At 38.1% G+C, this 20,290-nt stretch overlaps 2 protein-coding genes across 4 annotated transcripts in view; one reads left to right on the top strand and one right to left on the bottom strand.

Moving 5' to 3' along the window:
• kiaa1522 (KIAA1522 ortholog) overlaps positions 1-13,648 on the top strand; it is a 46,176-nt gene extending 32,528 nt beyond the window's left edge. For 2 of the 3 annotated variants that reach the window (XM_052584902.1, XM_052584904.1), the window contains 6 exons: positions 7,623-7,778; positions 7,872-7,912; positions 8,335-8,461; positions 8,883-8,990; positions 9,137-12,724; positions 12,815-13,648. In XM_052584902.1, the coding sequence (XP_052440862.1) occupies positions 7,623-7,778; positions 7,872-7,912; positions 8,335-8,461; positions 8,883-8,990; positions 9,137-12,724; positions 12,815-12,837 (4,043 nt within the window). In that variant the 3' untranslated portion in view covers positions 12,838-13,648. The remainder of the gene's footprint in view (positions 1-7,622; positions 7,779-7,871; positions 7,913-8,334; positions 8,462-8,882; positions 8,991-9,136; positions 12,725-12,814) is intronic. The other variant, XM_052584903.1, reaches the window with a different exon arrangement.
• A 364-nt stretch (positions 13,649-14,012) lies between these two features.
• On the bottom strand, positions 14,013-19,904 carry LOC127979438 (tyrosine--tRNA ligase, cytoplasmic). Its single transcript, XM_052584905.1, has 14 exons — positions 19,822-19,904; positions 19,441-19,511; positions 19,090-19,236; positions 18,825-19,000; positions 18,499-18,628; positions 17,939-18,019; positions 17,640-17,732; positions 17,342-17,477; positions 17,174-17,259; positions 16,503-16,638; positions 15,345-15,445; positions 15,069-15,262; positions 14,830-14,971; positions 14,013-14,734 (listed from the first exon to the last, which is right to left on the bottom strand). The coding sequence occupies exons 2-14, from the start codon at positions 19,495-19,497 to the stop codon at positions 14,624-14,626; spliced, it is 1,590 nt and encodes a 529-aa protein (XP_052440865.1). The 5' UTR covers positions 19,498-19,511; positions 19,822-19,904; the 3' UTR covers positions 14,013-14,623.
• Between the last annotated feature and the right edge of the window lie 386 nt (positions 19,905-20,290).

The raw sequence follows: 20,290 nt of genomic DNA, 5'->3' as shown, positions 1-20,290 counted from the left end.
CACAAACTCACATACAAACACAAAAACTTTCAGTTTATACGAGAACAGCCATGGAAACGAGTGCTGAGAATAGTTCTGGGTTAAGAGAACAAGGTGACATGTTTTTTGGGAAACTCAGAACAACAACTTCTGAACTAAAAATGTTTCTCTATCCATCTGCAGTCAGACAGTCTATGGAATTGTATTATGAGCTGCAAAAAACAAGCGTTTTAAAATTTGGGGAAAAAAAAAAAATATTCAGACACTTTGACCTGATCATGTTTTGCTTAAGTGTGTTATCTTTAATTCCTAATGTGAACTTTTTACACCACAGACTGAACAATATTAAGCATTGTTCGGTAATTGGTTGAATTAAGCTGGTATTATATAATTGTGCACTTAAATTTAACAGCTCAATATTTTTTTGGTTGACTGCAATCCATTACATACCTTTCTATTAAAATGATCTGATATTATCAAGATGAATTTGTTCTGACACAGTTCTTGTCATATTGTGCCATTTTCTAAAGTATAGCGAATGAAGTGTGAGAAAATGTGAGAAACGTTGAAGGTGTCTGAATAATCTGATCTATAATACTAATCTACTATTCTTCACTTAGTGGAACTTTAAATGAAGTTTGGAATCTTCAGGAGAGATGTTCATTAGTGAATCTATCAGACATTGCAACAGAGGCATCCTGTGCCACCACCTGCTGGACTTTATGGAACATTATTTTTATTTTATTTGAAAAAAAAAAATCAATACAACTATAATATAAATATGAAATCATATGAAATATAAATTTTGTCAAATAAAATATTAAACTTTTTTTTTTTTTTACTAAAACTAAAATAAAACTGAAATAAAAAATAAAAAAATCAGCTGATTGTTTAGGTTATGCTTCTGTAATCTACCATTAAATGGCCTATGTATCATTTATTTCCTGTGTATCTAGGAATGCAAAAGCTTCAGTGTAAAGAAACTCAAGGGTCTGGTGGTGGTGGTTTAAAGGCATGCATCAACCCTCATCTCACACCATGTGCCAGATGGTGTCTTTTGGCTCTCCTGAGAAATATTAATGGGATTTCTGGAATTGAACAACAGGCAGAATGAAATCTGAATGACAGACTGAAAAAAGACAAGGATGAAAAAAAATAATCAACTGCTTAGAAACATAATAGCTCACCTCTCAAACATCTCAAAGAGTTGATATATGATTCATACATGCAGATGTGGTGAATCTCTGTTCAAAGCTAAGAATGGGACGTTTGCCAGCTGAAATAGCGACCTTTCGGTCTCGGTTTGAAGCAATGCCCATAATTCTAAGCCAACTCCACTTGAGTCTCTATTCAGTGCCAAAACCAGGCTGCAACCCCTGCAGAGGTACAGTATACGAAACATACCAAGCAGTAGCTATGGTACTCTAAACCTGAAATAATCAATTAAAATGGTTTCTGACATCTGCTGTTCTTGCTCATCTCTTCTCTGATACATAAAGCTGTAACTAAACCTCTCATTGCATTGCATTTTTAAGAAACTAATAAACAATCTCCAAGATATGTAGTTAGAACACCATGATAAATGAACAAATATACAAACAATCTGAGGACACAGTTCAAGTTTCAAATGTCAGAATGCTATCACATGGATTCAAAAGTCATGTATATCTATGATATTTTTATGTTTTTCGCCATCTTTTTGGAGCTTTGTATGCATACTTTCATTTGTATGGAGAAAAGCAGCATGAACTTTTTTCATAACATCTCCTTTTGTGCTTTACAGGTTAGAACATGTTAGAAGTAACTGAGAATTTTGAGAATGAACAGCAGAAATTTCAGTTTTGGGCAAACATAGTTCTATGTAAATAACGATCATTATACAGTTGCGATCAAAATTACTCAACCCCTCAGAGACTGCAGTACTTTACAAATACAAGCCTTTCTGAAGATCCAGGATAAAATCAAAATTGCATCTATAACAGTTCACTGGCATATTAAAAGTGATATTGTCAATATATAATGTAATATTTTTGAGTTATACGATTTTTTAATAATACTGCTATGTCATAATTATTCAATCCCTATTCAACATTGCTTTTTTTAATCACTTATTTGCATGGTGGGGAATAAAACAGTCTCAAAACACAATTAAACTTTTAGAAACTCTATTAAAAACTGAATTAGCTTGAGCCGTTACACATACAGTTAGCCCATGCATGTGCTGAAGTTGAGTGGCAAAAATGTCAACAGAGATCTCACAAAAGCTAAAGAGAATAAATATTGTATTACTTTAGAAAGATTAAGGCTATATGAAGATTTCCTAGACATTGACAGTTCCTAGAAACACAGCTCTCAGCCTTATTCCTTAGCTTAGTTTTACCAGAAAACCATTGAGGGTGTTGAAGAAAAAGCACATCATAAAATGTTTAATCAGAGCAACTGAGAAAAACCTGCAATGTACAGCCAAAGACTTGCAAGATGACCCGATGAAAGGAGGAAAACCATTTCAAGGCAGTGTGTAAGAAGAACACTAGACAAGTATGGCCTTCATGTTGAGATATCTTGCAGAATACCACTCTAGATCAAGAAGAACAAAAGGCAGACTTGAACTTGCTAAAATTTATTTGTAGACCTGTGGAGCTCTGGAGGAATGTTTTATGGGGTGATGTGACCAAACTGGAACTTTTTTGACCCATGGATCAACGGTATGTCTGCTGCAAAAAAGGCAAAGCTCATAAGCAGAAGAACACCATCTCCATCCTCAAACTTGGAGGTGAATCAGTCCTGTTATGGGGTTTCTTTACTGTAGAAGGAAGTGGAAATCACGACTGTATGAAGGAAATCATGAGCCGTGTTTCCACTATCGAGCTAAGACCGGGCGTGCTAGTGCGTGCCAGGGCCAGTCGCGTTTCCACTGTCACTTCCGGGGCTTAATCGTGCCTCGCCGGGGCTTCCTTGGGGCCAACGGCCAGGTTTTTTCGGCCCGACAAAATCCTTGGGCCAAAGCGGGCCAGCTGGGGCTAGAGGAGGGGTTACGAACAAAGGCGGAGTTTCTCCGTGTCTAGAGAGCGTCAGCGCGGATCATTTCAGAAAGATAACAGCTTTAACACCAGCATTAAAGACTTTTTAAAATCAGTTGAGCTCAAAATTCACTCTTAGTCAGCAGCGAGTGTTTGAAATAACTTGATCCGATGTGGATTATAATCACTAAACAAGGCAGAAATATTTATAAGCGATGTAAAAGACTATGCACGCTAAACATTAACATTACCATGGTAAATATGACCGCTTGGAGAAATCAGACGTCAGCTTCTTACTCTCTATCACAATTGTGTATTTATTAAGTAACATTTTATCTGTCGTCTTGTTTCGTGAGTTTAGCTCCACGTTGCATATCATCAAAATATAATAATGATTTTTGTTCGGGAGCTTTTATAAAAATAGAGAGTCTGCGCTGAGGATCATTTCAGAAAGATAGCCGCGATAACGCCAGCATTAAACGCTTTATTTAAATAAGTTGAGCTCAAAACTCACTTTCAGTCAGCAGCGAGTGTTTGAAATAACTTGATCCAATGTGGATTATAATCACCATACAGGGCAGAAATATTTATAAGCGATGAAAAAGACTATGCACGCTGGGCATTAACAGTAAACATGGTAAATATGACCGCTTGAAGAAATCAGACGTCAGCTTCTTATTCTCTATCACAATCGTGTATTTATTTAGTAACTTATATTATCTATCACAAGCCTCGTCTCGAGAGTTTAGCTCATGTTGCCTATTATAAAAATATAATAATGTTTTTGTTCGGGATCCTTTATAAAAATAAAGATATAATTCATTGTTAATGTGACGTATAGGCCACTGTGACTACAAATAAACAGAAACAGACTCACTGAATAAGCAGGCTATTTTCATAAGCGTTAAAAATAAATAAATAAAATAGAAAGTGTATTTATGTGTGATTAATTTTGAGTCTTGATAAATTAAATCAATATGATCACTGTATCACTTATTCTATAGTTAAAACATCCATGCTTTTGAATTTGAATATATAACAAAGCATGCAAACAAACGGCCGCTTTTATCATGTTCGTTTTGTCATCGCGCATGTTCCAGTGACTTATTTCTTAATTTTCTGATTACTTCTCTAGTGAAATAATGAGGTGCATGACGTTGTTCTGAGAGGCGTGTAAAGGGCGTGTTTTAGTGACGAGCAGCGGTGCTTCAAGCTCCACTGTGGAAACCCTGCGCTATTCTGGCCTCGGTGCTACTGGCCCGAGGCTATGAGCCCCGCCCGGCCCGCTTTAAGCCCTGGCTCGCACTGGCCCGACAGTGGAAATGCGGCTATGGATTCTTTGAAGTATCAGGCCATTTTGACAAGAATTGTGATGCCTTTGTTGCAAAGACTGAAGCTGATGATCAATGGACTTACCAAAGTACACATCCAAATCTACTTCTGCTTGGTTCAAGGATCAGTCATAGAATGTACTTGAGTGACCTGTTCAGTTTCCAGGCTTAATTCTCATTGCAAATATCTGGTTGAATTTGAAGAGAGCAGTGGCAATGTGAAAACCAAAGATTATCAGTTGTCTGGAATCTTTTTCATGCGAGGAATGGGTCAGGACTGTAGTCGAGAGGTGACAGAAGCTTCTAATCACTTACAGACAGCGTTTATTGGTGATTATAAAGACTAAAAGATTCTGCACAAAGGGGGTTGAATAATTTTGAACATGAATGTTTAGAGCCAGTTTGAATTTTTTACAATCTAATACTTTACTGATGCATTTGTTGAATTGATTTCATAAAATGTTGTTCACTGCAGCAAAATGTCTTGCAGGTCAAGGGGGTTGAATAATTTTGATCGCAACTGTACCTGCTAAAACACAAGGCCATTGCAATCAGCTTTGCTCATTAGCTCATGTAACACACAAGTACTAGTCAACACTTTAAATTAAGTATACTATATGTATATCAAGAAGTCTATTTCTGTTTACTATTTATGATGTTTACTATGGGTCACATCATGGAGCAAATGATCTAATCTGAGTGTGGCATGTTTCCAATCAGATTTTAAGGGTGGCAGATTAGCCAGGCTCTCTTGTCAAGGCCAATCCCAAATTCAGTCCACGATGGAGGAGACCAGCCAACACATTGGGGGACACCACTCAGTAAGATGCTGACAAAAGCTGAGGCAAGGGGGGCGGGGAGATGAAGAGAGGTGGGAAAGATCAGGGCAGCTGGAGGATTGGTGGCACACAGTAGATCTCATTGTGTCCGACCTGATTATCCTTCACGGGAGACAGCTAGTTGACATCAGTTAGTCTGCAGCCGAAGAAGTGGAGAGTTAGTCATGATGCCGCTTGGTGAGAGAGTTTCTCTCGTATCATTCAGATAAAAGACACTTTCAAACTACAATGTTCTCTGCCTGGACTGTTATCTCAAGATAGACATGGTGGTCTTTATTAGTAAAAACTTTCTTTCTCTGTTTTCAATCTTCAAGAAGAAGGGTGAGTAGATTCATGCATTTATAGGTGATTGATTATTCAACTTCAAACAAAAATATTTCTGCTGGATCTCAAGAATTTTCACGGGTTTTATTTTTATATTTTCTCTCCATTGTTAGTCTTGATTATTCTAGTAAATTGTTCTAGACTGGAGTACTGGTGTTAACAGATGTTGTAAAGCTATTGGCTACTCTCAAGTTGCAAAGTAAATGTAACAGGTGGCTTCTCTTTGCTTAAAATGCTGGCAACTCTCATAATGAATTTCCAGACTCAATACTAATGTGTCCAAACAGAGAGATATAATTATTTTAAGTAAAAAAGAAAATGAGGTTTCAAGTCCATAACCATTGCTGTTTCTTTGGCTTTTCAAACCTGAGGGTAACAAGGTCAGGAGCCGCGTTCAGTTCAATCCTTAGCATGCACACTTAATTTCATTTTAACAGTATAACTTTATACCAGGGTACATTGTTTGTAAATGTCAGTTTCCATCTAGTACTCTTAAAATGAACCAATGTAATGGAATGTTTCAGCTTAAATACAAATTAATCTTCATAAAAACTTGTCTCAATTTTAAAATCAAACACATCAAATGTGTTGACTGAAATCCACTTAAAAATTAAAGTCTGTTGTTGAATTGGTGAATATTCAACCCGATCTCACAGCAAAAATTTGACAAGGTGGCTAATTTGTAATTTGTGAAACGTTGTATGTATTTTACTTGGTAGCAAATTTGTAGGAATTCGTATGAAGGACCACACCTAAAGGACATTAACCATCAAAAAAAAAATTGTACGAGTGAGGTCTTATGAATTTGTACAAATGAGCAACCTCAAAAAATATGTACAAATTGGCAGTAAGATAATATTGGAATATTTGCTGTATATTGAAGTATAAGGTACACCTTTAATGATTTTACAAACCGAGTTGTATTTAACATGGAACTTTAACTTAAATAACTTGTAAAAAGGACTCATACAGTGCACTGGTCTACAGTGTGTTTTGACTTTCTGTTGTACCACAATGCCTGTAGTCAGTGCCAGGACACCTGACACCCCCTATGGGGTGTACTATACAAGAAGCTTAAAAGTTGATACTGAGTGAACAGCTAGAAATCTGCATAAATGGCTAAGAGTCCGAGGAGAAGATCTCAGTTAAGGGAAAGTCCCTGTCCTAAAACACTCTCATTAACTCTTTCAGAAGCATCAAACCTGTTATCATCTCATCTCATGGCCAGTAGTTTAAGGCTCTCAGGAGGTACGCAAGGAAGATGATAGGGGTACAAGCAGGCAACGATAGGCCACCCTCAAGTGTCCCGTTTCTGTCTATTGTAAAGTTAACAGTGAGTCTCAGTGCAAGTCAGACACAAAGGCCATTAAGTTAATTCACAGTGCTTTGATGTTTGCGATTCTTGCGTGTTTTACGAATAAATAGTTAATAATAGATATTTGTAAATTAAATCTAGTTCATCAGATCAGATCGTGACTGCATTGTCCTTGTTTAGAGGATTTATATCAGTTCCTAAGCTTGGTCTTGTTGGGTTATAAACAAATACTTGACCGGGTGATTTCAGAATGAAACCGGTCAAATATTTAAAGAAAGACAAGTTCTTCCTGTGAATGCAGAGGCTCTTTTGCTGCCATATGTTAAACTGAGGCAAGCAAAGGGTAATCTGGTATTTCAAGGAATTAAAGATCAGAAGAGATTACCTTGTCACAGCATGAGTGTGAAGACCATTACCATGTTGGAAATCTACAGTCAACATATGCCTCTCAGACTAGAATTAGCAGGCAGCTTTAGCAGGTTGGATAGTGAAAGAATGGGCATAGTTAGAGCACTTGACAGCCAGATTTCTGAGCTTTAACTGCACCTCATTCACAAAACGACTGCAGAAATCTTTAATCAGTCTTATTTCAAACTATCAAAATGAAGAAAAATTGAAAGCGGTAATTTGTAAATGTTGTTCTTTTTGTGCCTCTAGCAAATGTCTTGCTTATGCATCACTATTTTTCTACTTTTCTTAAACTCTCGTTGAAAACCGGCTGCAATTTTATAATCACATTCTTCATGTTTGAGAGAATGATTATATCCATTTTTTACGAGAATAACAATGCCCTTCCCTTTCCCTCTATTTTTAGCAGGCCAAAAGCAGAATGAACCAAGAAAGCTGACAGTACACTACACGGCCTCCCAGCACTACCAGGAGAATGTGTTCATAGAGGGAAGCAGGCCACAGTACCTAGAAGACCTGCATACTGAGGCACAGGAAGGACTGAAGATACTACAACAGGAGGGTGAGCCTTATGTTACACAAAACACTGGTCTGTGACAACCTTAATGCACTGCTCACAGTCTGGCCTTCTGACGTACAACTTTCTTCCATGCAGAGAACAAAAATGGTGTGGACTTTCAGGATGATCAGACTGTGGTAAGCCTCCAAAGATTGTCTATCAATATTCATGGAAAATTCCACAAATATACTATACTTTAGGATCCCATTCTGCTTTTTTAAAGTATTAAAACTCACTCATTTTTCGATATGAGACAATAGATTATTCCAACATAAAATTAGATTAGCATGAAAAGCAGTTTTAAAAAAATAAAATATTTTGGCAGTTTTGACCCGTATCTAATCAATAATATAATTAAAACAGAGTCATAAAACTTTAATTACTTCCAAAAGTTGTAATTTTAAGGGAGCTGCCACTAACGTCTTGAACCTTAATGCAGGCTCTATCTTTTATCCTATTCATTCAGTCACTTTACTCTTTAAAATGTAAATGTATATGCATATACTGAACCTTTTAATGGATCACTTACAACTTACTGATGACCTCCATTTCTCCACAGCCAGAGGAAGATACAAGCTCAAAAGAAAGAGATGAATCACTTGAGACTGATAGCACTGCTGGACACTCCTTCATTTCAGTGTCAACTGTCTCAGCAGTCTCCTTACGTCCAGTGCTTACACGTCAAGGTATACAATGCTGACTCACTAACAAGGTCTAGAAATCAACGATGCTTAGTGGCACATACTACCTCTTGTTTTTTTCCCTCTAAAGCATTTTCAGGTTTAACAGTGCACTCGTTTGCCACACATTATAATGCAAACACAAAGTCATACATTTGATAAAAAAAAGATTAAGATTAAGATTAAATAAAATAAAAAACTTGTTTGTTAGTTCACCAAAAAAAATAAATAAATACAAAATTAACTGTTCTAAATCAATCCTTCATCTCATTGTAAACCTATAAGAACTTCGTTCATCTTCGGAACACAAACTGAGATATTTTTGATGAAATCCAAAAGCTTTCTGACCCTCCATAGACAACAAGGGAACTACCACATTCAAGACCCCTTTGTACTCAATCTCTGTGTGTTGTACCACTCCCTTTAGGTTCCACATTTAAACCCTTGAACCCAGTTAAACGACTGGACAAGACCAAGAGGAGAAGTAGAAGAACAACTATAATGGGCATACCACAACAAGTCCAAAAAGAACTGGGCATGTAAAACTATGTTATTTTCAAACATTAAAACAGGTTTTTTTGTTTTTCAGGAAAAAATGGAAATGACAGATATATGAGATTACACACACTGTTATGTCTAAAACAGAAGAAATATATTACTTTTGTTTTATTTCTATTAAAGATATGGCAAGAGGAACTACACTCCAGCAGCGTCCAAATGGAGAACATGATCGTGAAGATGATTTCTGTGGCAGAGTGGTCATCCCAACAATTAATGGAGAGCTTCCTTCAGTAGATCATGAAGGGGCTCGTGTACACCTGCAGAACATTGAGGTTCTTCAGACATCAAGAGATGAGGAGTTTCTAATAAACCACATCCATTCTGTCTACCAAGATGAGTTAAACCGAAAGCTTGGGATTGGAGCATGCCCTACACAGAGGCCAAAGTCTCTTGCTGTACCAGGGATGACCACTTCCTCTTTCCTGCATGAGCCTCAAGGTCCTGTTATGTCTATTTCGCCACAGGCAACTTATTTATCTAAGATTATTCCAAACGCAATTCTGCCTGCTGCAATAGACATCATTGAAATCAATCATGATCACAGCCGGCGCAGTACAAGTACAGTTAGCAAGAGTAGTTTAGCATCAGCTAGTCCAGCTTCTTCACGATCTGGAAGTGGCACAAATCAAGATCCAACTACCGCTAGCAGAAGCCATTCCCAATCATCTGGGACGATCGTCTCCACCTCCTCCACAATCTCTTCAAAAGCAAAGTGTCTACCAACATTTGTTCCTGACAACACCAAAGAAGTTTCTGATTTGATCCCAAAGGATGCTAGTGTTACAAGCTCAGGCAGTTGTAAAAGCTCTAACAGTAATGGTACAAATCACAGATTAGACCACAGGGAGATGAGTGAAGCAGGGGAAAATGTCAGAAACTGCCATTCATTCTCTCGTAGTCTTTCTGTAACGAAGACAAAATTGCCACCAGCACCACCTCAGAGAACCTATTCTCTGCACCATGAAAAACTTAAGTGGAGATCAAGGGAACTGGCAGACATAAAAAGTCAAAACAATATGGCCCCAGATGATAGGCAAACAGGTAGAGATCTTAGTGGTCCAAAAGACCAGCAGTCCACCAATAATGAAAAGAGTTCTGTCCATTCTTCAGTGCTCAGCTCATCAAGAGAATGCAGCCCACTTAGTCCTGATCAAGCTTTTACTAGATGTCATGTCAGATCAGGTAACTCTTCCCCACAGAAAACTGGAGAAGAAGCTGGTGAAAACAAATTTGATAGGACTTTGTCTCCTTCGAGTGGATACTCAAGCCAAAGTGGGACACCTACGCATTCCCCTAAAGAGGTCGGTCCCTCCTCACCTGGAAAGAGAAGAGTTAAGCCTTCAAAGCCTGAGAGAACAAGTGTACGGACCTCGCCGGTTGTTTCGGTCTCTTCATCAATGACATCTCTATCTTCGGTCACATCAGACAAGGCACATCATGACAATCAAACCAACACAACTCCATCAGAGCCATTAAAGTGCTCCCCAACTGTTACAAAAGGGAAAAACAAGGTGACACTGACACACCCAACTATTCCCCATGGGGAACTGTTCAACATTCCCCCTCAACCCAAGGTAAAAGCCCCATCTCCCCCACCCCCTGAAACCTGGATTCACAATAAACGCACAGTTGAACTATTATGTGGCCCAGGTCCAAACCCCCATAGGTTACATCAGCTTCAAAAACAGCAAAAAGAGCCATTAATAGGTAAAAATCAAAACACAAATTCTATACAAATCACTGAACAAATGACCCCAAAGATACAGTCGGCAGAAGAAATAAAGTCAGGTATCCAACTAGAGAACAAAGAAGCTGTAAAAGAACAAAATGACTCTTTGTCATCACAAGTGCATGAACAAATGATGGCAGAACCTCCAGATTTGAGGCATAATGAAAGCTCAACATTACACAATGTGCTAAATGGACTAGAAAGTACAAAAATCCCCTCAGATGTAAACCAGAATGTTCATAAACAAGATCAGAGAACTGTAGAGGATCAAAAGGAAAGAGAAAGCCAAATACTCCCTTCAACAAAGGTACCAACTATCGAAATTGACCAAACTATGCTGTCACAAGCAAACTGTAAAGTCAAAACAAGTCCTGAAATTGTGAGCACAACATGCATCCCAAGGAATGATGAAAACAGTAAGGAAAACAAAGGAAACTGCATTGTTAAGGACATTCTCAATCATAAACAATTGCAAACTCTCGGCATAGAAATACCTGAGGTCAATGGCATTTCTCCTCCTCCTTCTCCACCTCCAGAACACCACCCTCCACCCCCACCTAGTAAAAATACGTCATCCTCCACAGGGTCTATACCACCATCTGATGAAGAGGAACAGAAGCAAGAAACAGAGGAACAGGTGACTCTTTTAGAGTCTTCTTGGCCTCCACCACCGCCACCAATGGAAGAATCAACTGACTTGATGTTTGAGGAACAAGAGGAACTTGACTTCCCCCCACCACCTCCCTCGTTCATCCATGAACCCCTTTCGGAGGTATCTGTCAATTGCCACAAAGAGTCCTGTGAACAGCAGGACAACATAGAATTGAGGTCATCTAATTCCTCAGATATGGCTAGCAAACCAGGCCAAGACTCCAAAATACAGACCATTCTGCCAGCAAGAACTGTACAAAATGATATGGAGGACAGGCAAGAAGATAAGCCTTGTAACAATGTCCCACACTTCTCTGTGGACAAAGGTGGTATGGAAACTGTAGCTCCTACTGAAATGTCCTCTCTTTTAACAGATGAACTTGTACAAGGGGAGGAAATGGCAACAGCACAAGATTCATCAGGGCAAAAATCACTTGATACCCAAGCAGATTCCACTAATGTGCCGCTTGCACCTCCACATCCAGTGGAAGACCAATCCACTGTTAACTTCCGAAGGCAACTGAGCCTCATAAACAAAGACAGCCGGAGCAAAGACCTGCTTTGTCGTCACAAAAGCACACCTATTCCAAAGGAGGATGCCAACATTCCACTCGTCACACCTTCCTTGCTTCAGATGGTTCGACTAAGATCTGTAAATGTAGGTGAAGATCAAGTTAACAATGACACCAAACCAAGCTCTGAGGCCACAACAAATGAGGATCATGGTATTACTAGTCAAACAACTCCACAAAAGCCTATTCGCAGATCCTTGACCTTGAAGTCCAACTCACCTGCTAAATCATCTCCTGCTCAAGCCACAGTCCCATCCATGCGTCTTCAAGAGGCCATACGTATGAAGACTGCTGCAATGTCCTCCAGTGGAGCACCTGCAATGCTCAATCTGCGCTTTTCCTCAAATGTGCCATCCCCTAAAACACCAGATGGCTGTGACTTACACAAGTCCCCTGCATCTACAGCCAGCTTTATCTTCTCAAAAAGTACAAAGAAAGTTATCATTGAAACGCCTACTTCTCCTGAAATCCAAGCAAGCCTAAAACAAAGTCTTGCAGCTGAGATAATGCAGGTTTCTGACCAAGCCAGGACAATGGTTACAAATGGGACAAAGAAGCCAATTAAGGTGCCGCCCCCTGTTGCTAAGAAACCAGTGCATGGAACAAATCCTCCCGACAAGACAGAGAATGCAACGCCGGATAAGACTGAGATCTTGACAGATAAACAAATAACGAGGGTTGAAGTTAACGGGCAAAGTGATCAAGTGCATCCTGCTGGTCAGCGAGCACAATCATTAGGAAACCAGAAGCAAGAAAGTAAGGAAGCATTCACTGGTTATTTTAGTTCGTTCATCAAATACAGACAGAACCATGCAAATGATCATTATAATTATATTTCTTTTTCAGGAAGTACAGAGACTGCATGTTGAAGAGTCAGGACACACGAGTTGAGTTTTGATTGGACTGTCTAGTCACAGTATGGGAGAAACAAGAGGACAAAGCAAGTGGTGAAAGCCCAAGATAGATCTTGTTCGAGGATAACTGTCTTAAAAGCCTTAGCCTGGAGAAATGGCCTTCAAATGTATGCAGAAAGCTTTTCCCCCTATCTGTTTTCTACAATAGCTTTATCATAGCTTTCAAGTATTTTTCTAAACGAGTATGGCTGCTCTGGGAAAAGTCCTTTTAATTGTTTGCATAAAAAAAAGTTAATGACTGCAAGACTGAACCGACATCTAGTGGTCACTAATGGTAGTAATCACTGCTTGGCGCAAAAAAAAAAAAGTCAAAACCTGTTAAGAATTAGTTTTTTGTTTTTTTGGACATACAAACATGCCTAAGCACACAGATTGATTACTAGCTTTTACTGAAATTCTACTAACAGTTTTAAAAGTTTTAGTGCTACTGCAATCAACTTTCAGAATTTGCTTTCAGCAAATGTGTAATTATACATGTACAGAGCCATCTGTTACCTATATGAATTTTGCAGTATGCCGACTATAGCTGAACATATACCCACTTATGTATTTACTTTTCATTAGATTAAAGCACTTTGTTAGCTTAATGCTGCATTTCTTTTTAAACCAGCAAACAGGTAAGAATATTTACTGCTGGTCCCTCTGAAATTGATGTAAAATTATACATACACAAATACTTTAGTAGCCATTTACTTTAAGGGATGAGTAAACAGAATTGCTACACTGTTTTAAAAATAAATATGCATTAAAGATATTTATAGATTTACCTTGTTTTGACTGTTTTTAACTTCCATGTGCTTTTGAACATTGCCGACAGCCATACATTCATAACATCATATCTAAGCCCCACATACCACTATGTTTTGTTTTTGAAGTATGTTATCTGGAAAATCTACTATTTATATATATATATATATTGTACAACACAATACATAAGCGAATTATAGTTTCCATAATCTTTAATCAATCATTAAATTGTATTGCTCATATGGTGATGTTTTAAAATAGGCTCCCAAACATTTGTCTGGTTCATGTATTTAAATATCTCTTTTCAGCAGATCAAAATCTTAAAAGTACCTTTAAAAAGTCTTTTCCATCATCATTCCATCAAGGCATATATTGCAAATTAATCAGTTATGAATCATAGTTGTTTATTTCAATTAATGTGGTTAACATCAAATGACTTCTGAATGTTTTATTACATGAAATTCAATGTTTCTTTGTGAAGTAAGCTAACTAATGCTAAAATATGAATCCACAACAGTTTATTGAGTATATAGACTGTCTATGTCCGAACCGTTTCAAGTTTCCACTGATGATTAAATGGTGTGAACATTGTCAAACCGAAGACTAATCATTGTAAGCAATGATCAAGTTCCAGACATGATGACCTGAGTTTAAGGATAACAGATGAACTCCTGCAAGAGTCTTCATTTGTTATTCAAACAAATGAGCATGATATCATTCACTGCAGTACTTTGTGTAAAACCTCCTGGACGGCAATACATGCAATGTAAAGCACAGATGATACCCATATGTATTTTGCTGCAGTAATCGTGCTATTAGATAATTCAAAGGATGATATGGCTGAATGGGACAGTTGAAATAAAATAATGTTAACTGGTTCTCCATTAGAATCAGTTAACAGTTTTGGATGTCTATGATGAGCAATACCTGACACTGTACTGGGCTGTCATGGAAACTCTAGCTTTGAGGATTTTGAGAGAAATGGTCAAGACAACTAGCTAATATTTCCCCCCTTCAGTGTTTTACAGGTGATCTGTCCGAGTTTGGTCATCAGATTTTGCTCTTTCCATTGTGCAACAAACTCGCCTGAGATCTTGAGATCCACCTTAAGAGATCAGACAAATAAACATACAACCGAGTATAAGACACAGTGATACTTTAATATGAATCTTTAAGCCCAAAGATATAAACCTCACATACCTGCAACTTTTCAAACACCTTTTTCTTTGGTTTCAATTCATCATCTGGTTTGCCCGATTCATAGCCTTCTACATAAACACGGTCTCCTGGTGCTGACCCTTCTGGTGGATCCAAAGGCTCCACTCTCCTGGGCTCTCCCTCACTGAAGACCATCACATTTAGAAAGTAGAAGTATTTTACTTTAAGAACTTAGCTGATTGAATGGAATGGTTGAATTAGGGTGCATCAGCCCTACTAACATTGAAGCGCAGAGCAGCATGGCTTGAGATTCAATCCCCCTCATCTTCTGGGGCTTCAGGTTGCATAACAACACAACAAGACGATCCTGAAGCTGCTTCTGAGAGAGGTAGGCCACCAGTCCACTCACTACAGTCCGCGGCTGTTCCTCGCCCACATCAATCTTCTCTAAATAAAGTGAATCTGCATCTGGATGCTAACAGGTCAAGAAACAAGGTTATTTAAAAATCATTTTACTAGAAAAAAAATTACTCAAAATTATAGCTGGCTTTCTTTACCTTTTCTACACTGATGACTTTTCCAACTCTGATGTCCAATCTAGATGGGATGACCTCCTCTTCATCTACGGTTTGTTTTGGGTTTCCCTTTGCTCCTCCTTCTGTGAAACAATGACAATTTTAACGTATGTGTAAATGGATGTGCAAATTCTTCCTTGTCCTAAAACTTGAAGAAGCACTGTTAAATGGGTCCACAATAGGGCTGGTACAACGCATCGAGGTCATCGATGACGTCGACGCAAAAAATACGTCAACGCAAAATATGCGCATCGATTCGTCGACCTGTTTATATTTCTCTAAAAAAACTTTGCAAAACGTTTACCTTATGTGCGCTGAATATACGCGATGGCCGGGTCAACATTCTGTCCAACGTTATATAACCAATCCAGGGGTTTTTCTGCATTGATCTTTTTTTGGCGGCTGTCAAAGCCTTATTTGATCGGTGAGTAATGCCTGACAGGGCGCGTACGAGAGAGAGCCCCGGCTGCGCGCGCACACTCACAGTCTTCAAACTACACGAGCGCGGAGCATTTTTTTTTCCTCCATGACAGACTGCTGGCTCCCACTGTTAATTTTTTTTTTTTTTTTTGGAAAAGCACTCTCTGTATTAGCTTAAAGCCTTCAAGTTTACATTGGTTACTGTATTCTTTCAATTGCTCTAAACAAGTATTTTGGGTGACCTTTTTTATTGAATGCTAGACATCAAGTTGTTGTTACTTTCATCTGAAAGAAGAACTTTTTTTCAGTAAGCTAGGCCCTATGTGTTCAGTAAGCTTGTTTCAGTAAGCTATGTGTTTTCAAGGCTTCAAGGTTTTATTGAATGCTATCTCTATACAAGTGCAAAGTAATGCATTCTTAGTCAGTCTTTTATTTTGTAATTTTAAGAGTAATAAACATATATTGCAATGTTAAGGAATTCATTTTTTTTCATTCAGATATGTAAATCAACATAAATATTGATTTAGTATAAATTGTTAATAGTCAATTAATGGGGAGCTAATCGAAATCGAATCGGTCTGAAAAAATTAATCGTTAGATTAATCAATGCATCGAAAAAATAATCGCTAGATTAATCGTTTAAAAAATAATAGTTTATCCCAGCCCTAGTCCACAAGTGTCAGAGATTTATGTTTTCAGATATCGTGTATTTACACTCACTGTTTTTGGAGGGCTCTGGGTAAGCTGATGCTGTCAGTTTCTTCAACTCTGGGGTCTCAAACTTCTTCCTGATTGGGTCCAACAGTTTGTTAAGAGCCAACTCTACTGAAGCCTTCAGGTCACCAGGATGGATTTGCTGCAGGGTAAGCAATGCAGGAGCTCAACATATAATGCTTAACTTTATGTAAACATATGTTTTTTGAACATTAAAGGGATAGTTCACCCAAAAACGAATATTCTGTCATTAATTACCCGCCCTCACGTCGTTCCAAAGCCATAAGACCTTCGTTCATCTTGAGAACACAAATTAAGATTTTTCTTATGAAATCCCAGAGCTTTCTGACCCTGCATAGACAGCAAGGGAACTACCACATTCAAGACCCAGAAAGGTAGTGAGGACATCTTTAAAATAATCCATGTGACATCAGTAGTTCAACCCTAATTTTATGGAGCATAATATTATGGTTCAACCAGTGATGACACATGGATTATTTTAACGATCTCTTTACTACATTTCTGGGTCTCGAGCTTGAACTTGTCAGTTGTGCTGCTGTCTTATGCAGGCTCAGAAAATTTGCATTTGCAACAAAGGTCTTACGGGTTTGAAACGACATGGGGTTGAGTAATGGGTGAACTATCCCGTCACATAAATATTAGTATTGTTTAGATACCTCTGCAGCAAACTCCTTCTCCACTTCCTCATAGTCTGTGTAGACTTTGTCACCTCCCCACTTAGGATCTCTTTTAATAGCAAACTCTAAAAAAAAAACAAATAGGACACGTCATTAAGCACTAGATCTTTACATTTCCGAAATGATTATTTTTTTGGCTGAACTCACCTGAGTGCAGAGGGAAAAGAACATGCTTGACAAAGGACAGAACTCCATTATTCTCCACATTTCCAGGCTCACAGAAGGCTTTCTTCAACTTCTTCTTCACCTCTTGGTTCTTATCCAGCAGGTCAATCTTGGATTCCTGTAGCAGATATGAAAGCTTGAGAATGATGAATCTTAACCTATCAACCCAACACCTGGAATACAACAGCGTACGCCATTATCCCGTCTTGCAGAATCAAAGATTGTAAATCTTTATCTTACAGCATTCTTGAAATCTTTGAAGGTGTAGATGGTAATGTACCTCCTCAGAGGAGCTCATCTTGCCCCCCGTCAGTCCAGGCACCATTGGGTTCATCATGTGGATACGTTTGGTGTACCCAAGAGAGGGCAGATACTGCAAACAAGAGAAAACAACCACTCTAAAAAAACTAAATATATCCAGTTATCCAGATTCCATTTTTAGTATTTCTTACTGGCAAGCTAAAGCAAAAAATGCAAAGGGAGAAAAAAAGTCTTTTGCCGAAGACTTTTACACAGTACTGTTTAGGTGAGCATTAAGTCTAAAACATATTATGGAATAAGAAATACGTAAACATGTACCTTCTCTGCTAATGTGAAGATCTTCCTTTGGTCCACACCACCGAACTGAGCATCTACTTTTAAGTATTCCTCATCCAATGCCTGTCAGAAATGAAAAAAAAATGTCACAGTGTCTGGAAATAAGCAGTAAATTAGAATCTAGAACAGAAAATCATCCAATCCAGAAATTAAGGTTTAAATAAATGAATAAAGTACTTAGAATTACTGCTAAGCATACAGTAACCATACACATCTTTTTTTTTTTTTTTAATCAAATAATATAATTGTCTTTCCTGTTACGTTTGATCAATTCAACTGACCCTTGCTGAATGAAAGTATTAATTACTTATTAAAAAAATAAATAAAAAAAACCTTGTGAACAATAGTGTAGAAATACAAAAATACAAAACAAGCAGCACAATTTTAATGGGTTGTATATTTGCATTTGAACCAATATGAAAAAATAAGCAGGTTTTGAAAACTGACTCCATGTTCACATTATTATTGAAAACAAATCTGACCCTTCTGCTGTAGAGGACCACAAAGATGAGGATAATGTCAGAAGAAGATGGTCTGCATACCTGTAGTCCAGGATACAGAAGGCCACTCAGAAGAGGATGCTCAACCTGTTTGACCACCTCAGCACCTGCTTTCTTGGCGTCGTGTTCAGTGACCATGGACGACAGTCGGTAAACATCCAGAGTGTACTCTCTACAATAGATCAACCACACAAACAGTTGCTGCCTTCTTAAAGAAATAACATCCACAAACATCATCTTTAATTTTATGGTAAGAAAAACATGTTTGAAAACACAACAAAACATATCTAAAAACCATTTGCTCAATTATCATCCTATTTAATTGCTTGAAATTATAGCTACGGTATTTAAATAAAAGCAATGGTTACCTGCTGAGTTGATAGTCTGTGCCTTTAACAAATTTGAGTTTGTCAAGGGGAACTCCAATGCTCTCCAACATGGCTTTAATGACCTGCTCATAATACTGCACCCTGAGCTCCAGCAGCTCCCAGGGGGCCTTCATGTTGTCCAGATAGGCATGGAGATCAGCAAAGAGGATGGTCACCTACAGAACAGAACCATTAATAGTTATATACATCAAAGCCCTGACTAATTGTCCATGCAAGTCATTCAGATTAAACCACAGAGACAAACCTCACAGCCCGCCTTCAGGAAGTCAGCAATCTTTGACATGGGCACAAAGTAGGCCACATGGGGTTTGCCTGTGGTTGCTGTCCCCCAGTACACCTTCAGTTCCCTCTCTTTTAGGATCTCCTTCAACCTCTCCTCACCAAGAACCTCCTGAGAACATAACCGGGGCAGAACCAGTCTTTTGAAATTGACAGAACAGACACCTCATTAACAGTGCATTTAAAAAAAAAAAAAAACTAAATAATGAATATGTTCAAAACAACACGACCAGACATGCTTAAAATGTTCACTATGTTTTTGACCAAGTAAGTCTCTGTACCAAGTAATGTGGGAATCTCTTGATATGTTTCTAACCTGAAGGTTTCTGGTGATGAGCTTGAACTTCTCATCAGGACTCAGCTGCTCTCCCATGATGTCTGCTGCTTCTGGGAGAAGGAGGCAATCACAGGCTTATATGACAAATAACGAAGATAAACTCAATTTGTGCTTCTGCTAGAAGCAATATGTCAAAACTTTTATTTTTACGATCAGTTATTCAGCCCTGAGTTAAAACGACGTCTGCTATGAATGAACCTCTGAGGATGGGCGGTCTTATTTATCCATTTCACACACTGATAGAAACACTACAGAGCAGGAAATAGGTCGGTATAAAATGTAACACTATCCTTATAAAACGCCAGTGATAATAGATGACAAAAGCTCAGATATTTAATAAAAATTCACATTAAATCTCACCAGTGGTCTCTGAGAAACGTGGGTGCCGGTGACAGGTTTTTCCGGTTGAAAGATTTCATCACGTATTTCATAATAAAAGTCCCTCGGATATATAATATGTATTAATTAAAGTTAGTTTGATCAATTTATGTACATAAATTATGAGTTTACAGAAATATTTGTATATATTGGTGAAATATTTTAGACGTATATGACTAAATTATTAAGCTATTTTTATATATATTTATTTTGCTTTGTAATGATAGTGTTGCATCAGCTCTGAACAATCGATTGTCCAGCTGTTCAACACCAGGAAGAGCAATCGAGTGCGTGAAGATGCGTCCGTCTCCTCCAGGAGGCGCTCCTTCACTGATGAGATTTTTCTGTCCTTACCTTTTTCTTAAAAAAAAAAAAAAAAAACTCTGTAATTGAGAGTAATTGGGTCATATGGACTAACACTTCGAAAACCGCGTTTTAAACCGATATTGAT

This window comes from Carassius gibelio, chromosome B19 (assembly GCF_023724105.1).
Source record: "Carassius gibelio isolate Cgi1373 ecotype wild population from Czech Republic chromosome B19, carGib1.2-hapl.c, whole genome shotgun sequence".
In the NCBI taxonomy this organism is placed as follows: domain Eukaryota; kingdom Metazoa; phylum Chordata; class Actinopteri; order Cypriniformes; family Cyprinidae; genus Carassius; species Carassius gibelio.
This window is presented reverse-complemented; position numbering and strand designations above follow the sequence as displayed.

What these genes read in the sequence shown, in the direction of transcription:
- LOC127979438 (XM_052584905.1), bottom strand. Translation starts at nt 19,497, where the DNA reads ATGGGAGAGCAGCTGAGTCCTGATGAGAAGTTCAAGCTCATCACCAGA. An exon ending in AGATGAGCTCCTCTGAGGAG is followed by an intron (nt 17,478 to 17,639) that starts GTACATTACCAT and finishes TATCTGCTACAG; the next exon opens with GAATCCAAGATTGACCTGCT. An exon ending in AAGTCATCAGTGTAGAAAAG is followed by an intron (nt 15,263 to 15,344) that starts GTAAAGAAAGCC and finishes TTGACCTGTTAG; the next exon opens with CATCCAGATGCAGATTCACT.